Source organism: Dipodomys ordii, unplaced genomic scaffold (assembly GCF_000151885.1).
Source record: "Dipodomys ordii isolate 6190 unplaced genomic scaffold, Dord_2.0 Scaffold1, whole genome shotgun sequence".
NCBI classification, from domain to species: domain Eukaryota; kingdom Metazoa; phylum Chordata; class Mammalia; order Rodentia; family Heteromyidae; genus Dipodomys; species Dipodomys ordii.
This window is the reverse complement of record NW_012267217.1, coordinates 37,702,878-37,716,432: the sequence shown is the minus strand read 5'-3', so window position 1 is coordinate 37,716,432 and position 13,555 is coordinate 37,702,878. Positions and strand designations below refer to the sequence as shown.

Here is a 13,555-nt window from a genome sequence, read left to right as displayed (position 1 = left end):
TTCTAAGTATTAAGATTACAGTGTATACCGCCATACCTAGATATTTCTTAGCCCTTTTAACATCTATATTTCCTATATTAAGTCCTATATTAAATCTATATTCCTATATTTCCTATATTAAATCTTTCCTGGGCTGGAAAGATGGTAGAGTGCTTGCCTTGCATGCTTGAAGCCCCAGGTTAGATTCGTCAGCACCACATAAGCAGAAAACACAAGAAGTGGCGCTGTGGCTCCAGTGGTAGAGCACTAGCCTTGAGCTAAAGAGCTGAGGGACAGTGCCCAGGCCCAGAGTTCAGGCCCCACAACCACCAACGACAAAAAAGTCCTTTAGCTTCCCATTTGAAAACTCACAGTAAATTATGCTTGCTGGGCCTGTGAATTTTCTTTTGAATTGATGTGTGTGTCCCAGCCCCACATGTACCGAGAACCACTGTAGGGGTTACAGAGATTCACAGACAAGACGGAGGAGTCTCATACCAGCTCTGTAAACTGATCCACACAGGCCATCCGAATCTGCTCTGGTGTGGCTGGACTGTTCATGGCCAAAAGTGGGGCCAGGCCCCTCTCCTTGCGAGCTGCAGCCACAGCATCAGCTATGGCAAAAAACACTGAAGACCCCAGAAACATTCCAGACTCGCCTAGGCCCTGGAGGTGAAGGAGAAAGAAAGACTTTTTAGAAACCCAACCTAGAATAGTCATCCCATGGGTGTAGGGAGGAGTGGACATACTGATCACTGACCTGAGCTAAAGAATACCCAGAGGGGTTCTATTCCCTTCCATCCCCACAATGTCTAGCGGGCAGCTCTCTGTTTCCTTGGGTGGCTCAATGGCTGATTCACATAGGGGTTCAGTGAATGTTACATAATTCCACCACTGACTGCACATGGGTCAACTGAGGCTGGCAGCCTCTCGTTTCTTCCAACTCCTTGCCTACAGAGGCTCATTCTGTTCTCAAGGTGATGATCTTTGTAATTATCTCTCAGGACTAGCTCTAGGACAGCGTTGAGCTCTGCTAGAGCACTTATTCTCTATTTGTTTTAGGGTACTGGCTGGGTCCCAAGGGTGATCTGTTCCAGAGGAGGGCAGGCCCAGGTAGTAATCCCAATGCTGGCAATGCTAACCAGATGGCAAGATTCTTGGCTGAGGCTTGGCATGCTCCTACCTAAGAAGACCATGTGGGTGTGGCTGATGAAACTAGCCACAGTTACAGATATTACCTCCAGTGCCAACTGGGGAATTAAAGGATGAGGAAAGTAGCAAAACATCTCCCCAGTATCTGACACTCCTAGGTAGACCCATGCCAAGAGCTTATCCAAATTGCTCTGAATTAAAACAATGAGTCCAAAAGCTTTACCAAGCTACAACCTGAGAATAGAATAATGAGTCAAAGCCTTTTCAAGATCCATGTGCCTCTTCCAGGAGATTCTGGTGTCATTCATGCACTGAGGGTCTCTGGGTTAGATGTCTTTTGAGGAAAACCTGAGCACCCCAGCACCTAGGCCCTGAAACACTGTATGGAAGGGACAGTTCATGCATTCTATTCTGCATGGAAGGTACAATCTAAGTAACTGTCAGAATTCTGCCTGGTTGGCCCAAAGAAACATAGGTCCCATGGTTTCCCTTATTTGCAATATCTAGTATATCTATGAGTCAAGCGGAAAAGGTCAGATAATGTGATGTCAGGAAAATGAACCCTTAGATATGTATTTTAATGTTTTTTTCTTTCATGCATGTGTTTCTAATGCATTTATAAGATTATCTCTTTGTTGCTTTGTATGTCCCTCCCCCACAGTATAACCCCTGCTTTCACTATATTTGATGTCAGTATAACTTGTGGAGGAGTGGGGGAAAAACCAGTTGTTTAAAGATACAGGTAGACCTGTTGCAACAATGAGAAGTACAAGTTGTCATGTCCAAAACGAGCTTTACAACGTTGGTGCGGGGGGGGGGGGGAGGGAGAAGGATTGGGATTGGGGGGAGGGGGGAGGCTGGGAAGGGATGTGAAGGGTAAACCAAAGGAGGAGGCTGCAATGCTTGGTAAGAAATGTATGCATTATCCTGCCAATGTAATTGTAACCCCTCTGTACAGTATGTTCACAAATAAAATTAAATTAAATTAAAAAAAAAGAATTCTGCCTGGTTATATAGGCAGATACCTGACTCCTCTGTCAAGAGGGAGAGTAACATCCAGCTATGTCCTGCCTGCAGGGCCTGGTCTGTGAGGGGTGCTTCTACCTGGAGACCAGAAGTCTTTCTCTGATGTGCCTAAAGGTGATCTATGGGTTAGAACAGCCCTGATGTGGCAATCAGAGCCTGCCTGGCCTTGCTCACATAGAGTTCAGATGCACAAGGAAATAAGCACACACATGGAGGCAAGAAAATTGCTACAAGATAGGACACCAGTGGGCACTTGCATAGTTGTGGGGACTGGACTGGCTTCCTGAGGAAGTGACATTTATAGTGACATCTTGCAGGTGAGATAGCATCAGTCAGGTGAGGGAAGGGAGGAAGGGGAGGTCCCAGGTAGAAGCAGCATGATGGTGATGTTTGTGCAGCAGCATAGTGAGTGTTATGGCACCTAGTTGCTTCACCAAACACCCATAAAGGTGTTTATGTGAAAGTTATGTCATAGTGATTAACACTGGCTTTAAGAAAAGATAACCCTTAATGATGCGAGTAAGTCTTCTTCAATCAGTTGAAGTCCTTAAGAGTTTCCTTGAGAAGGAATTATTCTACCTCAAGTCTTCAACATAGAAATGGTACTCAAGTGTGCAGCCTGTTGACCTTCCTTAGAGACTTTGAACTTGTTACCCCTATAATTGTGGGAGCCAGTTCTTTAAAATATATAGCTTCCACATTCTATGTATACATACATATACATATATATAACATATGCACACATATACATACATGCAGATAGGCATTACATTTGATTTAAGCACACATATGATGCATGTCCATTTACCTATACACATGTATACAGATACATGCCAAAAGCTGTTTCTCTGAAGAACCTTGTCAAATGCAAGGGATGTATGCAAAGTAGTCAAGGAAGGAAAAGCTGGCCCCAACCAGGTAGGTGAAGAAGGCTGTGCAGAAATAATGGCACAAAGAGTTTTGCGAAAGGTTGGTAGGGCAGATAGTGCAAGGTGCTAGAAACCATGTTAAGAACCACTTCTTTTAATCACGTTTTATTGTGATTATATAACTTTATCCCTAATGTTTTACTTCTGGTAAATCTATTCCTTAACAGATCAATCACACCTTAATTCATAGTCTGCCTAAGAAATCCCTCAAACGGTGACTAATGCTGGAAATGAGACGAAAGGTGGTGGTGTGATTTTTGATCCAGGGAAGCTTCATTGACTTGGAGATCATCAAAGACTCTCGGCCCCACCTACACTGGTCCAGCAAGGTCCTCCGGGCCTGTCTTCACTAGCAGCTGGTTCTCCTCTGTGGCTGGAGGCTCCCCCTCGCCAACCCACTGCCCTCCCAAGCTGGAGGCCCAGCGGTTGAATTAGAGGGATTCTGAGGTTGTGATTCCTGACACTTGAATAAGGAAGCTATATGTCTTTCATTTTGTTTATTAGACAAATTACACTGGGATTACATCTGACTTAGATAAAGATATAGACACTTTCAAACAGTGTTTCTCCAAAGCAGTGTTTTGTTGGTTATATTCTTCTGTCAGATCTATCGGTCTTGTTTTCCCAATATACACATGTATATGTTGTTGGTACACATACAGATGTTTGAGAAATTAAGTTCTGGCTGCTTTTGAGTCTTAGATTAGAAAGATCATAGTTCAAGACAAGCCTGGGCAAAAAGTTTGCAAGATGCCTTTTCAATTAACAGTAGGACACAGAAATGCTCACTGTAACTCTAGCTACAAGGGAGGCTAAAGGTGGGAGGACAGCAGGTCCAGGCCAGCTTAGGGAGAAAGAAGTTTTGTGTGTATTCATATCGCTGAAGAACTGGGTGTAGCAGAGCCCATTATGGTGAGAAGCATAGAATAAGAGGATCATGAACACCTCTTCACCCTTCAGACCTTGGCATCATTGAATATAGCCTTTCCATGTACATTCTCTTATTTCTATATCTTTGGGCTTTATTTTCAGTGAATTCCTCAGTGTGATTGTTTTTGTCCTGATGGATATATAGATTGGTCCATCCATCCATCCATCCATCCATCCATCCATCCATCCATCCATCCATCCATCCATCCATCCACTCACCTGTTAGAAGAAAAATCCCTAAATTCAGACTGTCAGATCTGTAGATCAGAGATGCTTACCTTGGAGGAGTAGATTGCTTTTGGGTTTTGGGTTGTTGTCAGCAGGGACACATGGAACTCCTCTGGGATGTCAGTGACTGAAGGGAGCTTGTACTGTTTTGGACCACGGGTATAGAGGACTCCTTCTGGAGAATATTTCAACTCCTCTAGGGTATAAAGTCCAAGACCTTGAACAAAGGCCCCTTCAATCTACAACAGAAAGAAATAATCTTATTCTTTCATGCTACCTTAAGACCTTCCAAGTATCACCCAAAGATATAATTTTTATTAATTTTATTATCATTATGTAATTTTACAAAAGGATTTCAGTTCAACGTGTCAAGGACATGTGACTCTTTTACATTTTAATTTTATTGTCAAGGTGATGTACAGAGCAGTTACAGTTACATAAGGTAGTGAGTACATTTCTTGTCTAACTTGTTACTCCTCCTTCATTTTCTCCCTTTCCTTCCCCTCAATCCCTCCAAGTTGTACAGATCATTTTCAACATATTTTCTTGGGAATATTACTGTTGCATTGGTTCCCCTTTATCCTGTGTCTTACCATTTTGTTGTTCCCCTTCCCTTCCCTAATTCAGATAAACATATATACAATACTCAGGGTACCAAAATCAAATACAATGGCAACAGGGAATTAACCATAGGGGGAAGAACAGACAAAAGAATCAAGTATATGGAGAACAACAACAAAGAAAAACGTATTGCGTCCATGTCTTGGAGTTCATTTAATTTATCATTATCTTCTATGGTCATATGTACATAGATATTGAGCTATTCTGTTCATCTGCTAAGATTATCTTAGACATATACTAATTATTACAAATAAGGGAAACCATGGAACCTATATTTCTTTGGGTCTGGCTTACTTCACTTAATATGATTTTTCCCAAGTCCTTCCATTTCCTTACAAATGAGGGGGTGTCACTCTTTCTGATGGAAGCTGAGAATTCCATTGTGTGTGTGTGTGTGTGTGTGTGTGTGTGTGTGTGTATCTACTCATCTACTGAGGGGCATCTGAGATCTGAGTTGGGTTAGCTATGATAAATATTGCTATGATAAACATAGTTGTGCTGGTAGCTTTAGTGTGGCCTTGTTTGTGGTCATTTGGGTAAATGCTCAGAAGTAGTATTACAGGGTAATAGGGGAGCTCTATGTGTAGTCTTTTGAGGAACCGCCATACTGCTTTCCAGAGTGGTTGAACAAGTTTACACTACCACCAACAGTGTGGTAGCATTCCCTTTTGGCCACATCCCCTCCAGCATCTGTTGTTTTAGAGTTCTTGATTATAGCCATTCTAACTGGGATGAGGTGGGATCGCAATGTTGTTTTGATTTACATTTATTTTATGGCCAGAGAAGTTGAGCATATCTTCATGTGTCTATTGGCCATTCTTATTTCCTCTTCAGAGAAATTTCTCTTTAAGTCTTTAGCTCACTTTTTAATGGGGCAGTTGTTTCTTTGAGACTTTGTTTTTGGGGAATTTAACTTTTTGAGTTCTAAGTATATGTTAGATATGAGGCCTTGTCTGTTGTGTAGCTAGTGAAGATCTATTTCCAATCCATGGGTTTTCAGCTATGTCCTTTGTCATGCAGAAGCTCTGCAATTTCATGCAATCCCATTTGTCCAACCTTTCTTTTATTTGTTGTGTTTCTGGATCTTTATTAAGAAAATTTTGGCCTGTACCAAGGAGCCCTGGAGTTTCTCCTATTCCTTCCTGTAATGTTTTCAGAGAGTCTGCTTTTATCTCAAGGTCTTTGATCCATTTGGAGTTGATTAGACATGTCATTCTTTTAAGTGACTGATTCCCTTTGGAGTCCAGCACTCCATTTTTAACTTCCAGATATGACTAATGACTTGTAAAATCCCTGACTAGATTTTGGAGAAATGTTTAGACTTGCTTGTAAAAACAAATATTGTTTATTTTCAATGTTTTGCTGAGCCACCATTTACATAATAATGATTTTAGAAACAGATGCCCCAGTCTCTTTTGTGGGGACTTGTTCAGTCTCTGGAACAAGGTCTTTTCACCACAAAGTCATCTAACCAGTGAAAGGATAAAATGTTAGCCACTCTTCCAGGTACCAGAATATCCCTTCTAAAGATGCCTTCAAGGTCTTGGATCTGTTCTTTCTCAATAGCGAATGTCTTTAGCATTGGGCTCACATCCCAGTACCATTCCTCTCTTTTCTCATTTCAAGGACTAACTTCTAACAAACTTCAATCTAATCTGATTGTATTCTAAATTCAAGAGCTATTTAAATAGAATTTAGACCCACAAAAATTAGATTCAAGAAAAATCACTAGTAGGAACTATAAACGTTATGCTGAAAGAAACTTTCTAACTTTTAAAAAAATTTATTGTGAGAATACTATACAGAGGAGTTACAATTACATGGGCAAGAACTTTCTAACTTTTTATTTGTTCACATTTGCGATATGCTAAAATATTTAGGTTCATTAATGAATGCATATTTCTCTTTCATCCTCTCTCTCCATTGCTCCTTCCTTCATTGCCATGATCCTGATTCTTAGGAAATTTCAATAACCACTTTTATGTAGATCAGCCTAAAATATTCATCTTTAGCTCAGGTCTCAAGGTTTAGACCTGTACATCCAATGTTTTAGCTGTTTCTACCTAAACTTTTTTTTTTTTTTTTGGTGCTGGTCCTGGGGCTGCCAGGGTCTGGAACTGTCCGTGAGTTCCTGTACTCAAGGCTAGCACTCTACCACCTGAGCCACAGCTCCACTTCAGGCTTTTTATTTTGGTAGTTCAGTGGAGGTAAGAGTCTCACAGACCCTCCTGCCTGGACCGGCTTTAAACTGTGCACCCCAGATCTCAGCCTTTTGAGTAGCTAGGATTACAGGAATGAACCATTGGCCCCTAGTTTTCTACCTGGATCTTTTATAGGCAACTTGAAGTCAACAAAGTAAAGTTGAGTTCATATTCCTCTCTCTGAAGTATTAATTTGCATTTTCCATATCTAGGTTCCCATATTGGAAACTTGGGATCTATTCTTTTTTAAATTTCTTCACCTACTGACTCTTTCTGCCAACCCTGGTCAATTTCTGATTTTACTTCCTAAGCATTTCTGGACATATGCTCCTCTTCTTCATTTGTTCTCTCATTGTGTAGTTTCTGCTTCTTCTAAACTTTTTGTCTGACTATAAATGGCCTAAATGAATCTCAGGAATCAGCAATTGATGTGTGTAATACCACACATGCCTGAACAATTTATTGAAAATACAGATTGCAGGCTCCACTTGATTAAGTGCATTTGGCAGGGGCATCTGTGTAATTCATAGATGTTTGTTGAATGAATGAATAGAATTCAGGGATTCTCCTTTCATAGCATTATACATATAAAGGACAGAAAAATAATCTTAGTTAATAGAACAAACTACTTAATGATATCCAGGAAACAGAAGAAAGAGTTGCTTCTTTTAAATCATATCTAGAATACGTATTCTGTGATTAGTTGAATGAAATATTTAGTGATAACTTGGAATAAGGTGTGTACATACCTGTCCTATGTCCACAGCAGGATTTATACTGAAAGAAGCATCCATTACAATGTCAGTTCTAATGTTCTGTAGAGAATAAAAGACAAACCATTTGATGAACATTGTATATTTTTCTTTTTTTTGAGCAAAGGATAGCAGTCTTTTATCTTCTGAGTCTACATAAGAGTGGAGTTGTAGTCACACTTCAAGGATTGGGATCTGATATTAGTCTTCCTGTCTTTCTCAGTGTTTATCCTACTGAAATAAATTCCCCTTTTGTCTCACTACCACTTGTTTCTCTACTGTTGAGATTTCTTTTTTTTAATATTTTAAAATATTTAACATTTTAATATTTTTGGATGGAGGTTTCCAAGGTGATTAGAAAATGCCTCAGCAAAGTGGTGACAGTAAAGCTCATATAAATAGCAACTATTAGTGTTAAAACATTGTACTTGGAATAAATAAAATCACAGGTTATTAAGTAATAATTATAGAATTATTGGAATCTATTAGAATTTTGGAAGTTTATAAATATGTAATACTGGCTTATCTTTCTATAAAATTGTAAACTTTGACCTTAATCGCTCCTAATATTACAGAGCCATTTACAATAACAATTATAGAAATAAAGAATAATGTGGGAATGGGATGGCAGCATATCAAGTGAAAGAAAACAGGCTATTAAATATTGTTCTAATAGCTTTAGTATGGCCTTGTTTGTGCTCTATTAGATAAATGTCCAGAAGTGGAATTGTTGAATAATAGGGAAGCTCTATGTTTAATCTCTTGAGGAACCTCCATACTGCTTTCCAGAGTAGTTGAACAAGTTTACATTCCCACCAAGAGGGCAATAGAGTTCTCTTTTGGCCACATCCACACCAGAGTTGGTTAGTGTCAGTTTTCTTGATACTGGCCATTTTAACTGGGGTGAGAATCTCAATGTTGTTTTGATTTGCCTTTTCTTTATGGCCAGAGATGTTCCATGTGTATTGACATCCTTACTTCTTCTTCTGTGTAGTCTTTTTTAAGTCATTAAAACCCATGGATAAATGGATCAAGAAAATATGGAATATATACAATGGAATTCTACTCATCCGTAAGAAAGAATATTGTACCATTCATAAGGAAATGGAGAGACTTGGAGAAAAATTATAGTAAGTGAAGGAAGCCAGACTCAGAGAAACATAGGTTGTATGGTTTCCTTCAGTTGTGGTAGCTAGAATGGACCTATAAACCTACCATTAGATCATGAGGGCTCTGACCTGTGAGTGCATTAATCCCTTGATAGATCCATATTATGAGGCCTTATTGGAAAAAAGGTGAAAGATAAGAGGCAGGCCTCATTGAAGGAAGCAAATCATGGAGGGTATGTACTTGAGGCCTGGATCTTACCCTGGCCTCTTCCTGTACCACCCCTGTTTCCTGTTGCCATGAGGTCAAGAAGGTTGTCTGTCACAGGCTTCCATTACTATCACTGAGGTGTTCTGCCCAAAGTGTTAAAAGGAAAAGCAATCACAGACTCAATCTACTGAAACTGTGAGCTAAGCAAATCTTTCCTCTCTTACATTGCTATGTCAAGTTATTTTTGTCACTGCAATGAAAATCTACCAAATACATCATCAACATACCATTCCTAGTGTTTTATACTTCCACTGAAACTTCTATTTGACATATGCTAAGGCATTTCAATTTTCCCTTCATTTTCTTTGTCTACATATCTTACTGGGTTATATTCTCAGTGAATTCCTCAGTATGATTTTTTGATACACTAATTCTCTTTTTCACTACGTCTGTCTTCCTCAGCTTTTTCTAGGTTCCATGACTGTATATTTTATTGTAAACATATTTTGTTCATTTTTTCATGCATACTTATTTTTGATTCATAGTTATCAATACTGTACAGAGGGGTTACAATTACATGGGCACTGTAATGAGTACATTTCTTATCAAGCATTGTTGCCTCCCCCTTTGTTTCCCCTTCCCATCCCTTCCCAGCTCTCCCTCCCCACCCCCTACCCCACCAAAGTTGTATTAGTTTTTCCTTGTGTGCTTTCAAACTTTCAATTTGCAAGCTCTTCCTCTATGGAATGTCTTTTGTTTTCTCTTCCCCCACTATTCACCTCTGGTGGTTTTGTGTTTGCTGTTGTCTGGTTCTTTGATTTAGAACCAGGTCTTCCATTAGCAGCTCTGGGTTCTCTTCTATGGGTCTAGTTAGTCCATTTCCTAGTTTCCAAGTGGCGATTGTAGCTTTTCTTGGACTTCCCTCTCCACCTCCCTAACTCCTCCTGCACCCATCCCGAACACTGTAAAGTTTGTTTTCAATATAGTGTCCTGTACATCTTGTCGTCACAATGGGTCAGCGTGCAATCTCATTTAAGCGTTCTGCAATATCCCTTCCTCTCCCCAAATTACAAAAATATGTATACAAGGTGCAGAGCACCAGCATCAAATCCAGTGAAAGCAGGGGTTATACAATGGGGGAAAGAACATACAATAGAGACAAAAAAAACCCACATAGTGTATTGTAAGTACATTGAAAATAATAGCAAGAAAGAAAAAAAAACCTCTTGTGTCCCTGTGTTGGGGTATATGTTGCTTAACATTATCTCATATGGTTGGATGTACATAGCCTTTGACCTACTGTTTGTCCTAGACATGTATTAGTCATTGCAAACAAGGGAAACCATGGGACCTATGTTTCTTTGGGCCTGGCTTACTTCACTTAATATGATTTTTTCCCAAGTCTTTCCATTTCCTAACAGAAGAGGCAATGTCATTCTTTCTGATGGAGGCATAGAATTCCATTGTGTATATATACATATTTTCTTGATCCATTCATCTACTGAGGGGCATCTGGGTTGGTTCCATATCTTAGCTATTGTAAATAATGCTGCAATAAACATTGTTGTGCTGGTAGCTTTAGTATGACTTTGTTTGTGATCCTTTGGGTAAATGCCCAATAGTGGGATTGCTGGGTCATAAGGGAGCTCTATGTGGAGTCTTTTGAGAAACTCCATACTGCTTTGCAGAGTAATTGAACAAGTTTACACTCCCACCAACAATGCAGTAGGGTTCCCTTTTGACCACATCCCCTCCAGGATCTGTTGTTACTGGATTTCTTGATTATAGCCATTCTAGCTGGGGTGAGGTGGAATCTCAGCATTGTCTTGATTTGCATTTCTTTTATGGCTAGAGAGGTTGAGCATTTCTTTATATGTCTATTGGCCATTCTTATTTCTTCTTCAGAGAAGTCTCTCTTTAAGTCTTTAGCCAATTTGTTAATGGAGCAGTTGTTTCTTTGAGGATTTGTTGTTGGGGGATTTAGTTTTTTGAGTTCTAAGCATATTTTAGATATGAGACCCTTGTCTGTTGTATGGCTAGTGAAGATCTTCTTCCAATCCGTGGGCTTTCTGTTGATCTTGTTAGCTATATCCTTTGCCTTGCAGAAGCTCTGCAGTTTCATTCATTTTCTACAAATGTTTAACCAATTTTGTCAGCACCATTTACTGAAAAGGCTGTCTTCCTTCCATTCTATTTCTTTGGCTCTCTTGTCAAAGATTAGGTGCCTATAGGTCTGTGGGTTCATTTCTGGGTCTTCAGTCCTATTCCATTGGTCCTCATGTCTGTTCTTATGCCAGTACCAAGCTGTTTTGATTACTATGGCTTTGTAGTAGACTTTGAAGTTTGGAATTGATATTCCTCCAGCGCTGTCCTTTCTGCTAAGGATTGTTTTTGCTATTTGAGATCTTTATTGCTCCATATGAATTTTTGGATTGCTTCTTCTATTTCCTTGAAGAATGAGGTTAGAATGTTGATAAGTATCACATTGAATTTTAGATAGCCTTTGGCAGTATTGTCATTTTCATGATGTTAATCCTCCCAATCCAGGAGCATGGGAGTTTTTCCACTTGCTTAGTTCTCCATTTTACTTTTTCAGGTTTTTAAAGTTTTCATCATAGAGGTCCTTCACCACTTTTGTTAAGTTAACTCCTAAGTATTTTATGTTTTTGTGGGGCTATTACAAAAGGGGTTGCTTTCCTAATTTCAGTCATGCTCTTCTCATCATTGGCATACAGGAAAGCCATTGATTTCTGAGGGTTAATTTTGTACTCTGCTACTTTGCCAAAGTTTCTGATCAGCTCAAGTAACTTGGGAGTGAAATTCATGGGGTTCTTTAAATACAAGATCATGTCATCCACAAAGAGGGAGAGTTTTACTTCATCCTTCCCTATTTGCATCCCCTTTATGTCTGCATCTTGTCTTATTGCTGTAGCTAGGCATTCTAATACTAGGTTGAAGAGGAGTGGGGAGAGTGGACACACTTGTCTTGTTCCTGAATTTAGAGGAAATGGCTTTAACTTTTCACCATTAAATATAATGCTGGCTATAGGTTTGTCATATATAGCCTTTACTATATTGAGGAATGTTCCACGGATTCCTAGTTTTTCCAGAGCCTTCATCATAAAGGGGTGTTGGATCATGTCAAATGCTTTTTCTGCATCTACTGAGATAATCATGTGGTTCTTATCCTTGTTCTTGTTGATGTGATGAATTATATTAATTGTTTTGCATATATTGAACCAGCTTTGCATCGCTGAAATGAATCCTGTTTGATCGTGGTGTATGATTCTTTTGATGAGTTGTTGAAGTCGACTGGCCAAGATTTTGTTGAGAAGTTTTGCGTTGATATTTATCAAAGAAATGGGTCTATAGTTCTCTTTCTTTGATGAGTCCCTGCCTGGTTTTGGGATGAGGGTTATGCTGGCTTCATAAAAAGAGTGTGGTAGTGAATTTTTGCTTTCTGGACTTTTCTTGGGTGGGAGGTCTTTATTGCCGCTTCTATTTTGATGCTTGATATGTGTGTTAAGTTGTTTTAAATCATCTTGGTTTAGTTTGGGCATGTCAATATTTGCTACAAATTTGTCCATATCTTTCAGATTCTCAAACGTAGCATAAATGTTTGAGAAGTATCCCCTTATTATGTTATGAATCTTGGCTGTTTCTGTAGTGATGTTTCCATTCTCATCTCTGAGTTTGTTTATTTGGGTGTGTTCTCTTTTTTTCTCATATGATTTGTTAAGAGTCTGTCAACTGTATTAATTTTTTGAAGAACCAACCCTTTGTTTTGTTCATTCTTTCTACAGTTTTTTTGTACCCTAATTCATTTAATTCAGATTTAATTTTATTGATTTGTTTCTGTTTACTGGATTGGGGTTTAGCTTGTTGTTTTTCTTCAAGGAGCTTTAGGTGCCTCATTAAATTGTTGGTTTCAGATCTCTCCAATTTGTTGATGTAGGAACTCAGAGCTATAAACTTGCCTCTGAGTACTGCCTTAGCTGTGTCCCAGAGGATCTGGTAATTTGAGTGATCATTTTTTGTTGAATATCACGAACACTTGAATTTCCTTTCTAATCTCTTCCATGATGTATTGGTGGTTCAACAGTGTGTTGTTCAGCCTCTATGTGTTACAGGATTTCCTTTGGTGGCTTTTGGTGTTGAATTCTAATTTTATTCCCTTGTGGTCTGAGACAATGCAGGATATAATTTTGATGTTTCTGATTTGCTTTGTGGCCTAGAATGTGGTCTATTTTGGAGAATATTCCATGTGCTGCTGAGAAGGTATAATCTGATGCTGCTGGGTGAAATATTTGGTAGATGTCCATTAAGTCTAGTTGATCTATGCAGATTTTAAGATCCGAGGTTTCTCTGTTGAATTTTTGCCAGGTTAATCTATCTAGTGGGGATAGTGGTGTATTAATGT

General features: G+C 39.2%; 1 protein-coding gene across 1 annotated transcript in view; it reads right to left on the bottom strand.

Moving 5' to 3' along the window:
• LOC105983958 (aldehyde oxidase 3-like) overlaps positions 1-13,555 on the bottom strand; it is an 89,655-nt gene that overhangs the window by 5,894 nt on the left and 70,206 nt on the right. Inside the window, exons 32-34 of the mRNA XM_013014025.1 lie at positions 7,816-7,881; positions 4,295-4,483; positions 478-645 (exon numbers count right to left, since the gene is read on the bottom strand). Of these exons, the coding sequence (XP_012869479.1) occupies positions 478-645; positions 4,295-4,483; positions 7,816-7,881 (423 nt within the window). The remainder of the gene's footprint in view (positions 1-477; positions 646-4,294; positions 4,484-7,815; positions 7,882-13,555) is intronic.